We start from the raw sequence: 13,375 nt of genomic DNA, 5'->3' as shown, positions 1-13,375 counted from the left end.
TTACTTTAAGACATGACGTGACTTTTAATTAATAAAAGTAAAGAAAAACCATTGTATTAGAAGGTGAGTCCAAACTCTTGACTGGTACTATATATGCGTGTGTGTGTGTGTGTGTGGGAACACCAGATTTTCATACCAAATGCTCATATTATGGATTTAGAGTTATACCTGCTGCATTACACTACCAAGCCTCCGTATGCAGGAAATACAAACCAAAGTGAAACCGGACCAAGGGAAGTTACTGTAAATCTGACATGAAATCATGTGCGCGCAGCCCAAAATGGTCCATTTTCCAGGCAGAAAGCCTTCAAAATATCCATGATGTACATGATGTTTCAGCAAGGTCTAAAATTTATTTTTGGACCAAAATGACACTACTTTTACTATATGGATTTGCAAAACATCCATCCATTATCCGTAACCGCTTATCCTGTACAGGGTTGCAGGCAAGCTGGAGCCTATCCCAGCTGACTATGGGCGAGAGGCGGGGTACACCCTGGACAAGTCACCAGGTCATCACAGGGCTGACACATAGAGACAAACAACCATTCACACTCACACTCAATTTAGAGCCACCAATTAGCCTAACCTGCATGTCTTTGGAGGAAACTGGAGCACCCGGAGGAAACCCACACAGACACGGGGAGAACACCAGAAAGGCCCTCGTCAGCCACTGGGCTTGAACCTAGAGCCTTCTTGCTGTGAGGCGACAGTGCTAACCACTACACCACCGTGCCACCCATTTGCAAAACAGCTATAGGTGATTTAATCTGATGCTTTGCTGATTGGTTGGCACCATGACATTCATTTTTGGCACTGTGCCAATTATGTCAGAATATTAGTTGCCGGTACCCTGTTTCTAACATGGGACCAACTTTAACCCGTACAAAATGTTCCCAACAAAGCTAGAACTGCTATTGATACAAGATAGTCATAAAATGTTTTTATTCCTTCTACCCTCTGAACACGCACTGTTGAAAACATAGAGACCAGGACTCCGAATCAGTCAGGACATGTATAATGAATGGACGCTTTCAAGCGTTGACTCATCTGGTTCTGGACGGTAACTACATGGTCGTCATTTAAAACGAATCCCTGTGTCAAGTCCTCTAGAATCAGCCTCAGTCCAACACAGTTGTGGCTGATGTTAAAAGTGGTAAATGTATCCCGTAGGGTCGCTATTGAGGTGATTATTCGTTGATAGTTACTGGATCAGCCAGCGAAAATGGTACAAAATATTGCATACTTTTCAACGCCGTTTCTACGCATTCTATAAACAGAACAAAAATCCCATGGTGCAACACACACACACACACACACAAAGGTCTTGAATTTGTTTTCGAGCATGTCTCCCTCACACCTGTGAATTTCTGTATAACTTGGTATCATATTGTTGCAGAGAGTTACTAATAAAATGTTATTGTTGTGTCTATCTGGTGTAGGAACAGAGATAATCTATCAAAAATGACATCCATACATCCTTCCATTCATATCCAGAGTCTCCATATCTCCATATCTGGAGTCTGGAGGATGATGAGAAGTCTTACAGTCGAACAGACTGTACAGTACCTCAGTCAAAGGAGGAGGTGATGAACAATCATTGTGCTATAATGGCCTACTTTTCAGGATTTTCTGTGCCAGGCTATTTAAGAATTCAGTACCAACAGCTTGACAAATTGTCTGCTCCATCTGTAATAATCCATTTCTCCTCCTGCTCTTTGTAGGCAGTAGTTTATACAGAGGCTGCAGAAATGTGGCAGAGAATAGAGAACGCTGGTGATGTGACTACAGTAGCCAGGAAAAATCATTTTGTATGCTTTTTTGCCATATTATTAAAATATATATTTTTTTCATATGGAATCAGCAGCATGGAAAGAAGTTTGTCATGCAGCATCGACACATCACATTGAATGAGAGTCAGATATAGTATAATGCTTTTCTCATGAACATCTTTTTATTCCAGTATTGTGTGTATATATAAGGAGTAAAGGATCTATACATTAATTCCACCAGGATTGTGGTGGATCTGAATCCTGTCCTGAGCATGATGCACACCAAGGGGCAATTTAGTGTCAGTGGCAGCTCATCTACTTGGATGAATTTGGGAGGTTGGAAGAAGGAAGGAAGGCCACATGGACATGCGGAGAACATGCAAAACACCACAGACAGTGACCTGAGCTCAGGAACAAACCAAAGATCCTAAATATCCACCGAGTGATGTTTCGCACTCAGGTATTAGCACTACTCTGAGAATAAACCAGTCCTTTTATTCCCAGTTCTGAGCTCTTGCTGAAGCTAAAGTTGATGGCATTTCAGGTTTCCTGCTTTTTTGTTATTGAGCAGGAAAAAGGCCTTTATCATTTACTACTACTGAAACTGTTCATCAATAATTCAGCCCCGTACATTGAACTGATGACACCAAAACTGTGAGCGATCACCCTCAGAAGATCAAAGTGATAGTTCTGTGGGAGCACAAATGACTCTTTTTGCTGGCCTGAGGATTCTGTCGTGCACGTTGCCTCATCCATGTGGCGTCTTTTCACACCGCTGCAAAAAAAAGATAAAACACTACAAGAAAAACAACACCCAATTCAATCCACTCCTTACTTTAATAAAGAAAATGCAAGCTCATCTCTTGGCCTGCTTTCATGTTTACCCCTTAAGACACTGGTGTCATTTAAGTAAATATAAAACTAAACAGGCGCTTGATACCCATCATTGACTTGGGTAGAAAAACCTTTGTGTTTACACACAAGTTTAATAGAATTTTAGCAATAGTTCTATCTCATGCATTGCACTTTCCTGAATCATGGAGTTAAACACTGGTCTGGTGCAGTCTATATTTCTGTTGTCCTTTGTTTTGTGAGGATGGCGATGTGATAATAAACCTTGTACACTGCTCTGAATGGCCTCAGGCTCAGTGCTATGGAGAAGTGTTCACTCATGAGGCTACTGCCCTGAGTTTATGGCCTCTCTTGTTTTAGTGAGCGGAATGAAGAATTTCCGTTTCAATTTCATGCCTGTCAGGAATAAAACATGATAAAATGTAATGAAACGCAGCTCATCTGCCCAGTCTTTAAATGTGCAAAACTGATGCGCATGATAGAGTAGAATGGAATGCGAATAAGTGAGCCTTAAAAAGGCCTTGAGTCGCTGCAGACAAACGCCGTTTTCTGGGTCTTGCTCTTGGTCATGAAAATGAGACTCGGTTTAGTCACTGATAAAAGTATTATCAGACCTTGACTCCATAAAGGCCCCGTTCAATCACTCTGTGAAATATGCTGTTTAATGAAGGTGACACAAAAAAAGACATCATAGCAAGTAATTTGGTATAATAGCATCTCTACAAACAATTCGTATCGCAGTTTGGTTCGTATGGTTTCACATGTTTGTGGAGTTATTATGGTTGACTGGAGCAAGGGTCGCGTCTTATTAAGTTGATTGGAATTTTAGCTTTGGGTCCACTGACAAACAAAAGGCATCAGGACAATAATATCAGAAATGTTAAACCGCACCCACAACCCACCGTACGTGCTACTACAGGTGGTCTACAGTAAAAAATTTGGCAAAACCATGCTTGAGACTTGTGCGACACTTGCTTGTGTTCAGCGCCGTAAAAGGTCGCAGACTGGCCGTGGAGACGTTTAGTCCTGCACATGCAAATTCTACGGGTCTTGTGAAAAATCAAGAATGAATACACTATGTACGGGACCCGTACTCCTTTTGTACGCCTGAACCGAGTCAGCAGCACGGCTAGTAGGGGCTTTTTGCGATGACAGTAAGACGCATAAGTGACATACGGTCATTGTACGAGTGACATGCCTCAGAAGTACTCCACAAGTACTCCACACTTGCTATTTGTGCGGCCCCCAAGACAGAAGTACATCTCACTTTCTACCCCTATGTGTGGCATGCACGCAGCGCATGTGACCCGTACGCGACACAAGGGGCAAGACTCTGTGTATATATATTGGGGGAGGAACCAAGGAACTGATTATGTAGCGTGTAGCATTGTAGAAGGGAAGAAGATGGCTGTCGCCATACCGCCACAATGACTGAGGGAGTTGGACCTTTATAGGCAGATGATAGAAGCTGAGGAGCAGCACGAAGCGATATTGACTTTGCTAATACAGGAACACCAATGTCAGAACGCGAGGCAGTGGCCTCTGTCCCATCTTTTCCCAATCACTTCCTCTCTCTTATCCTCTGCCGAATGCAACCTGTACTTGACAAGCACTTTGCCCGTACTCCTCCTGCAAACTTTACCCCGGGTTCACCGCAACCCTGCGGCACGGCTGCGAGCTACCAAACCCTGTGACCCATGCTTGTCCAAAACACTTACGGTGGGTTGTGAGTGTGGCATTAGTTCTATGGTATATGAGAGACCTCAAATATCCACATTTCAGATCTGCTGCCTTTTTTGGGCGGCACATTGGTGTAGTGGTTAGTGCTGTCGTCTCACAGCAAGAAGATTATGGGTTCGAGCCCAGTGGCTGGCAGGAGCCTTTCTGTGTGGAGTTCGCATGTTCTCCTCATGTCTGTGTGGGTTTCCTCTGGGTGCTCTGGTTTCCCCTACAGTCCAAAGACATGCAGTTAGGTTAACATGGGGTAGCCATGACCTGAAGGTTGGACTGAAGTGCCCTTGAACAAGGCACCAAACTCCCAACTGCTCCCTGGGTGCTGTAGCATAGTTTCCCACTGCTCTGGGTGTGTGCGCTCATTGCTCACTTGTGTGTTCACTGCTTCAGATGGGTTAAATGCAGAGGAGGAATTTCACTATGCTTAAGTCTGTGCTTGAGTGTACGTGTGACAAATAAAGGCTTCTTGGCTTCTTTTATTGCTCTTATGCCCAGGTCAGACGGCAGGCTGCAACTAGTTTTCAACTACTTTATCGCAGGTAGATGCAAGACTGGTCTTGCGTTGACACACGCCGCCGCCGATAATGCCAGAGTGCTGCAGAGGGTCTTTAGTAGAGGCAGTTTGACGCAAGTGGATCACGATCTGTTTGCATTTCAGCTGCGATTCGCTTCCAATCGGTGCAAATAGCAGGTTGACACATGTAGAGGCAGGCGGTCGTGCAACCCTTGAGCGACCAATCGCCGGTTGAAGCAGGTAGTGGCAGCTATGGCCCTTTTCCACTACCCTTTTTCAGCTCACTTCAGCTCGCTTCAGCTCACTTCAGCCCAACACGGCTCACGTTTCGACTACCAAAGAACGGCACGACTCAGCTCGCTTCAGCCCTGCTTAGCCCCTAAAACTCGCACGGTTTTGGAGTGGGGCTGAAGCGAGCCAAACCGAGCCGTGTGAGGCTGGGGGCGTGAGCAGACACTCCCCTGTGCACTGATTGGTGAGGAGGAGTGTCCTCACATGCCCACACACGCCCCGCGAGCACGCTGGGATCTGTCAACACCGTAAACCCGGAAGAAGAATAATTACGAATTACGAGAATTTCTGAAGCCTTATGCGCCTCGCCTCATCTATACGCTCTTGCCAGTATCTGTTGGCGTTGTCGGTGACAACAAGCCACAGCACCAAGACCAGCAACACTAACGACTCCATGTCCTCCATGTTTATTGTTTACTATCCGGGTCGTGAGACTACCGCTAAAAAGCTCACTGATGTCACTGTTTGCGCTGCTTAACGACATCACGTGACGTCCACCCACTTTCGCTAACTCCACCCAATGTGTCCACCCACTTCCAGCCAGCACGGTTCAGCGCGGTTGTAGTTGAAATGCAACTCCAACAGCCCCACTCAGCTCGACTCAGCACGGCACGGCTCAGCCCGACTCAGCCGCGTTTGTAGTGGAAAAGCGGCACTAGATGCAGGCTGATGCAGGGGAAGACAAGTCTTTAGAGATGGCTGCGATGCATCGCAGGTAGACACAGACTGCACCTGCAAATAGTTTACAACAACCTGCGAGCAGTCTTATGGCCTTATATTTTTTAAAGTTTTTCTGTGCGCCGCGTCAACCTGTGTCTAGCTGCGTCTGTTTCCGACTGGTTGCATCCTGTCGTAACAGCTTAAAAACTCTGCATCTCGCAATATGTCTGACCACAACGAAGGATTTGACGCAAAACGCCTGTGTCCACCTGCAATCAGTCACCACCCGACCGATCGCAGGTCGCAGCATGCGTCTTTCTGCTGTCTGACCTGGGCATTAGTGAAATTATGCAACTTGGTTGTTTGAAAAAATGATACAGTTAATGAATAAATGTTATGTAAAGCTGTTCAGTACAATAGTGAATCTTAGAGAGTGAATATAAAAAAATAAATTTTTAATTTTAAGGAAAACTTCATTTCATTTCAATAACTTCAGGATAACTTGAGAACCAGCCTAGAAGAAGAGTTTATACGCACTAACTGTCTGACTTTCTGTTTGTCTGTGTAGTCAATGATCTGTCTGTCTTACTGACTGACTGACCGAGTTACTGACTGATCCTTGGTGAAATGTGCATGTATAAGCATAACCCAGGCATACTCCGGTATACTATGGCTGTTTTGCATAAGAATTCCAATATCTTTCCTTCGTGCACTGTAGAAAACCTTCTAAAATGTCACTAAAGTTTATTCAGGGTGGTGTTGATTTGTCAGAGCAGCGTCTATAATAAACAATAATTTGTGCATCTTTTCTATGATATAATGCTTGTGTTCACAAGGCCATAAATTAATGTGAGCTTCTACATTACATTACATCACAGGCATTTAGCAGACGATCTTATCCAAACCGACGTGGTGGCACGGTGGTGTAGTGGTTAGCACTGTTGCCTCACAGCAAGAATGTTCTGGGTTTGAGCCCAGCCACCGGTGGGGGCTTTTCTGTGTGGAGTTTACATGTTGTGACTGTGTGGGTTTCCTCCGGGTGCTCTGGTTTCCCCCACAGTTCAAAGACATGTAGTTACAGTGAGGATGGGTTCCTTTTTGGGTCCGGTTCCTCTTGAGGTTTCTTCCTTGTGTCGTCTGAGGGAGTTTTTCCTTGTCACCATTGTCACGGGCTTGCTCATTGGGGATGGACTGGGGGTGGAATTGGCTCATGTCTTGGGTCATTCGGATTCTGTGGAGCTGCTTTGGGACAATGTCTATTGTTAAAAGCACTGTACAAACAAACTTGACTAGTTAGGTTAACATGGGGCGGCCTTGGCCTTGAGCAAGGTACCTAACCCCTGACTGCTCCCTGGGTGCTGTACACGTGTGTGTGCACATGTGTTCACTGCTTCAGGTGGGTTAAATGCAGAGGATGACTCTCACTGTGCTTGAAGTGTGCATGTGACAAAAGTTTCTTATCAACATACCCAGGGCATCCTGGGGAGCAGGTGGGGGTTAGGTGCCTTGCTCAAGGGCACTTCAGCCATTCCTACAGGTCCAGGAAATTGAACCAGCAACCTTTTGGTCCCAAAGATGCTTCTTTAACCTTTAGGCCATGGCTTCTAGGTTTCTTTCCATACAAACCCTGAATTTGGACCTATATGCTTGTACAACCCCGATTCCAAAAAAGTTGGGACAAAGTATAAATTGTAAATAAAAACGGAATGCAATGATGTGGAAGTTTCAAAATTCCATATTTTATTCAGAATAGAACATAGATGACATATCAAATGTTTAAACTGAGAAAATGTATCATTTAAAGAGAAAAATTAGGTGATTTTAAATTTCATGACAACACCACATCTCAAAAAAGTTGTGACAAGGCCATGTTTACCACTGTGAGACATCCCCTTTTCTCTTTACAACAGTCTGTAAACGTCTGGGGACTGAGGAGACAAGTTGCTCAAGTTTAGGGATAGGAATGTTAACCCATTCTTGTCTAATGTAGGATTCTAGTTGCTCGACTGTCTTAGGTCTTTTTTGTCGTATCTTCCGTTTTATGATGCGACAAATGTTTTCTATGGGTGAAACATCTGGACTGCAGGCTAGCCAGTTCAGTACCCAGACCCTTCTTCTACGCAGCCATGATGCTGTAATTGATGCAGTATGTGGTTTGGCATTGTCATGTTGGAAAATGCAAGGTCTTCCCTGAAAGAGACGTCATCTGGATGGGAGCATATGTTGCTCTAGAGCCTGGATATACCTTTCAGCATTGATGGTGTCTTTCCAGATGTGTAAGCTGCCCATGCCACACGCACTAATGCAACCCCATACCATCAGAGATGCAGACTTCTGAACTGAGTGCTGATAACAACTTGGGTCGTCCTTCTCCTCTTTAGTCCAAATGACACGGCGTCCCTGATTTCCATAAAGAACTTCAAATTTTGATTCGTCTGACCACAGAACAGTTTTCCACTTTGCCACAGTCCATTTTAAATGAGCCTTGGCCCAGAGAAGACGTCTGCGCTTCTGGATCATGTTTAGATACGGCTTCTTCTTTGAACTATAGAGTTTTAGCTGGCAATGGTGGATGGCACGGTGAATTGTGTTCACAGATAATGTTCTCTGGAAATATTCCTGAGCCCATTTTGTGATTTCCAATACAGAAGCGTGCCTGTATGTGATGCAGTGCCATCTAAGGGCCCGAAGATCACGGGCACCCAGTATGGTTTTCTGGCCTTGACCCTTACGCACAGAGATTCTTCCAGATTCTCTGAATCTTTTGATGATATTATGCACTGTAGATGATGATATGTTCAAACTCTTTGCAATTTTACACTGTCGAACTCCTTTCTGATATTGCTCCACTATTTGTCGGCGCAGAATTAGGGGGATTGGTGATCCTCTTCCCATCTTTACTTCTGAGAGCCGCTGCCACTCCAAGATGCTCTTTTTATACCCAGTCATGTTAATGACCTATTGCAAATTGACCTAATGAGTTGCAGTTTGGTCCTCCAGCTGTTCCTTTTTTGTACCTTTAACTTTTCCAGCCTCTTATTGCCCCTGTCCCAACTTTTTTGAGATGTGTTGCTGTCGTGAAATTTCAAATGAGCCAATATTTGGCATGAAATTTCAAAGTGTCTCACTTTCGACATTTGATATGTTGTCTTTGTTCTATTGTGAATACAATATCAGTTTTTGAGATTTGTAAATTATTGCATTCCATTTTTATTTACAATTTGTACTTTGTCCAAACTTTTTTGGAATCTGGGTTGTACAATAGTATCATAAATTGATTTGCCACTACAATCATGTGACACCTGTAAGCACACGCTTTGGTTTACTTTTTCACTTTCTAACAGACATTTAGTGAAAACAGTCCTTTGCACTGATATTCAACAGGCTCAGTGCGCTCTAAGTTACTGCAGTCCAAGACCAAGAATTAAAAGGTTAATATATTGTAACGTTGTGTTTATGCTTTACGATGACTGTAGCTGACTGTAAATGTGATTAATCCCCTTTCCCCCGTCCTGCTTTTATCTGTGTATCCTAAAGTTATATGCATGACATGCTGACATTGTTCCCGATTCGTGCTGTGTTTTCTTTTTCTGTGTGTTTTTTTTCTTTTAGTACAGATTGACATCAGGTTGATGCGCTTTCTGCAATTCTGCAAAAGCAGATAGTGTTGTGCTTTCTCGATGCATCAACGTGATGACGTTAAACATTGCACATGGATGCAATAACTATCATAATGAGCGAGACATACTTGTGAATCAGCTTGGAGGGGCATTTTTCCTGCCATCAGCTTGAGCTTGTTCTGTCATTAATCATCGCTTGATCTTGGTCACTCATTTGGAGTAATAAAAGTTCCCATCATGAATGTACAACAGGCCTGAATCATTCTGTCACACTACCTTCCAGCTACGTCTCACATTAAATCAAGCAAGCAGAACATTTCCTAAGGCAGCCATTGCCTTTTAATTTCCTGAAGAACCTTAACATATCATTCATTACAAGAACTACACATATTTGGGTTTTAAAAGTCTCATAAATCAATAGTGGCCTGCCTGCAATAATTATAACAAGTTAACCTGTAATTTCCAGGATGAAAGCAGCATTCCCTGATCTTAGCATATGCAAACGAGGCAATTCAAATAGTGTAGGGATATTAATACCAAGGAGTAGGTAACGAGGTACAGCCTATGAATTATGCATCAAAAAGTAGTTGATCTTCAATAAAGGAAATGAATTCCTGCATGTAATCTAATTAGTTATGGAAGTCTATTATGTTGAGCTGCAGAAAGCAACCGTCCTTGAAAAGGAATTTATTTACAGTATGTGTTAGCTTTGGAATGAAATTGCATTGTGGAGTGGTCCAAATGTTAACAATGTTAACACTAGCCTTTCTTTTCTCTCCCCTTCTTCCCCGTCCTTTCTTGTCCTTTTTTTTTGCTTTCCCTCCATCCGTTTCTCTCTGTTTTCTCACCCCCTGTGTTCACCCTTCCCCCATTTTCACTTTTGTTTTAGCTCAAGACCCGGGAGGCCTCCGAAGAGGACCCAGAGTGTAACATCTCCAGAGAATCCTCACATAATGCCTCACTCAGTGCCGGGCCTCATGTCTCCAGGAATCATTCCCCCTACAGGTAACACACTTGGCCCCTGCATCCTCTCAGGGATCCCTCTGGTCATCTGTTAAATGGCACACAGCTTAAACTGACAGTGGCACCCAAACTAGCAGCCATACCGGCTGACTGTTCACACCGCTCTGTTCCGATCCGAGGCAGAGTAGTGGAGATTTGTCTTCTCTAAGATTATTTCACTCGATGCCGCATTCCACCTTGAGTGGATTTTAATTAGCCCGATTAAATCCACCCTGCTTGTATATGTACATAGGCAGCTATGTGAAAGTAAGCTTATCACCACGAGAATCAACAGCAGCTGCATGTGCCTTTAGTTCCCCTCGAGCAGGTCTTATTACAGTGGAAGCTTTTGTTCTATTTGCAGCTGGTTTTCATTGGGTCAGCTTTGATGTTGTGTGCAAGAAAGTTGCCCAATTTGCATATTGGCTTCTTGGATTTTGTCTGTCTTTAATACTTATTCAAGCTTAATACATATTTACCAATTCACCTACAATTTCCTGTAATAATCACATTGCAATCTTTTTTTTTTTTTTAAACTAAACCATGTATGTCTGCTTTGCAAAGTTCAAAAAAGAGCCAACCTCGCATTTTTGCAGCACTTGCAGATATTCTTTGTAAAAGATAACGGATCCGGTGCTCGTGGGCGTATCTGGAATTCCAGCCCAGCACACAGAATAGGCAACAATGGCATCAATACATCCTGAAAGCCTTTAGTTTGAGAAGATGGGGATGACTTTCTCCCCTCCTCCATTCAAGCAGGGTCAGACTATCAATGACTCATTTGGAAACGCAGACTCAGAGGGCACTCGAGTCGAACAGGATGAGAGGCCCGTACGCTTATTTACCACAACATAGCTATCACCAGGGGGGAAAAAAAGTCCTTGATATCAGTCCTTGCTTTCAATAAGACGACAGGCGCTCTGATTCTGATATTTCAGTTGAAAGTTTCGGAAAAAAGCAGCATACTGCGACAAAGTTTTTGATGCTGTTGCATGAAGGGTTTATATTGCTGGCAAAAGACAAGAGTATAATAATTTAATCCTTGAGCAGGACTCATTTTGCTCACATAGGAACATAGACTTCCACGTCAAATCTGTCCAGCTGGTGCATGTATTTACTTTGATCATGCACACCAAGAGTTCAGCTTTTTGTGCTCATGTTATATGGGATCATTCTTCTTTCTTTTACAACACTGCAAAAGGTTGTCAAGCAGGGGAAAAAAGGGTTATTGGTTTTGAACAAATGAATTGTTACTACATGCCTACAATGCCATTGGTAGGGAATCTGAAAAGAGACCTCTTTCTCTCCAGATTGCAATACTGGTTCAGAAAAAGTCCGAATCATTTGACGTTATCGGCATTAAACGTATTGTATTTCATGATATACAATATGTACAGCGTATGAGAATTAAATGAGGCATTTTTATTATAATGGTTTACATTAAACTTCCCTTAACTGTTATTAGTCAAACTAATGAACAAACCATGAACCACACCACTACTACATTATAAATCTCATTAAGAAAGTAACTAACACAAACATTTATGCTTTATTGAAAAAAGTAAAGCAGATAATCCAAATAATCAGCACTTGCATGAACCAGTGTTCGTATCAACAATAAATAAAATGAAGCAAACAACTTAATTTATGTTTGTGGTAGTTTGTGTCAAAATGAAACTGAGGCTGAAACACGGTTCAATATTTTCACCTAAATACCAGAAACCAGGAAATTAAACACTTTTTAGGAACTTGCTGAAACGTAATTTTTGCTAATTTGCGAATGTGAACGTATTTTTAGTCATGGACTGAATCAACATCAGTCAGTGTGGGTGTATTTATTTACGACTGAACAAAGCATCACCTAATACGCGCTAACCTGCTTCGTTAGTTTGTTAATGATGCTTATGTTGTATTAATGAATAAAATTAACGGAAGTTCAAAAATAATATGAACTGGAATAAATAAATAAATAAAATGGAAGTAAAAAAATATTAGTTTAAGGAAACTTCGTGTTTATTTATTTATTTATTTATTTATTTATATTTTTTTAATCTTGTTAGAGTTGATTTTATTGCACTAATGAATCTGCTGCTCAGCTCTTTTGCACTTTTGCAAGACAGCATGTTATTTACAACCTTCCCCAGCAGGAACGTGATTACAGGTGTAGTGCTAATGCTAAGAGTCCGACCAATGATCTATGCTACTCAACTGAAATGAATAATTTATCACCCCAGTTCCATTATGTGAAGATCTATCTAATAAAAATCTTGAGCATGGTGAGGATGTCTACCATTAAACTGTCACTACACGGCATTGTCAAAATATTTAATGGACAGCTAATTCCCTAATTCAGCAGCATGTTAGCATTTCTGGGTTGTTTCATATCTTGAGTGTGAATACATAAATGAAGATCTTAGTCACGCCACTGTAATATGAACAGTAATGGACCAATAAGAACTGACACAGTAATTAACAAACATTCATATAAGAACCATTAGCTATTGTTTGTGTATATTTTCTTGGATGTTACTTGCTAGGTTAATATACTCTCACCGGTCACTTTAATAGGAACTTGTGCTTGATTCTAAGGTTCCTGTTCTTGGCTGCAGGAGTGGAACCCAATGTCGTCTTCTGCTGTTGCATGCTGAGATGCTTTTCTGCTCATCACGGTTGTTAAGACTGATTATATGAGTTACTACAGTAGTGCTTGAAAGTGTGTGAACCCTTTAGAATTTTCTATATTTCTGCATACATATGACCTAAAACATCATCAGATTTTCACACAAGTCCTAAAAGTAGATAAAGAGAACCCAGTTAAACAAACGAGACAAAAATATTATACTTGGCCATTTATTTATTGAGGAAAATTATCCAATATTACATCTCTATGAGTGGCAAAAGTATGTGAACCTCTAGGATTAGCAGTTAAT

General features: G+C 42.2%; 1 protein-coding gene across 3 annotated transcripts in view; it reads left to right on the top strand.

The window, feature by feature from the left end:
* The window catches only part of dachd (dachshund d), a 214,958-nt gene that overhangs the window by 90,944 nt on the left and 110,639 nt on the right, over window positions 1-13,375 (top strand). For all 3 annotated transcript variants that reach the window (XM_060929535.1, XM_060929534.1, XM_060929533.1), the window contains exon 2: window positions 10,333-10,448. In XM_060929535.1, the coding sequence (XP_060785518.1) occupies window positions 10,333-10,448 (116 nt within the window). The remainder of the gene's footprint in view (window positions 1-10,332; window positions 10,449-13,375) is intronic.

This window comes from Neoarius graeffei, chromosome 9 (genome assembly GCF_027579695.1).
Source record: "Neoarius graeffei isolate fNeoGra1 chromosome 9, fNeoGra1.pri, whole genome shotgun sequence".
Classification (NCBI taxonomy): Eukaryota; Metazoa; Chordata; class Actinopteri; order Siluriformes; family Ariidae; genus Neoarius; species Neoarius graeffei.
The sequence above is the reverse complement of the archived record's forward strand: the minus strand, read 5'-3'. Positions and strand labels throughout refer to the sequence as shown.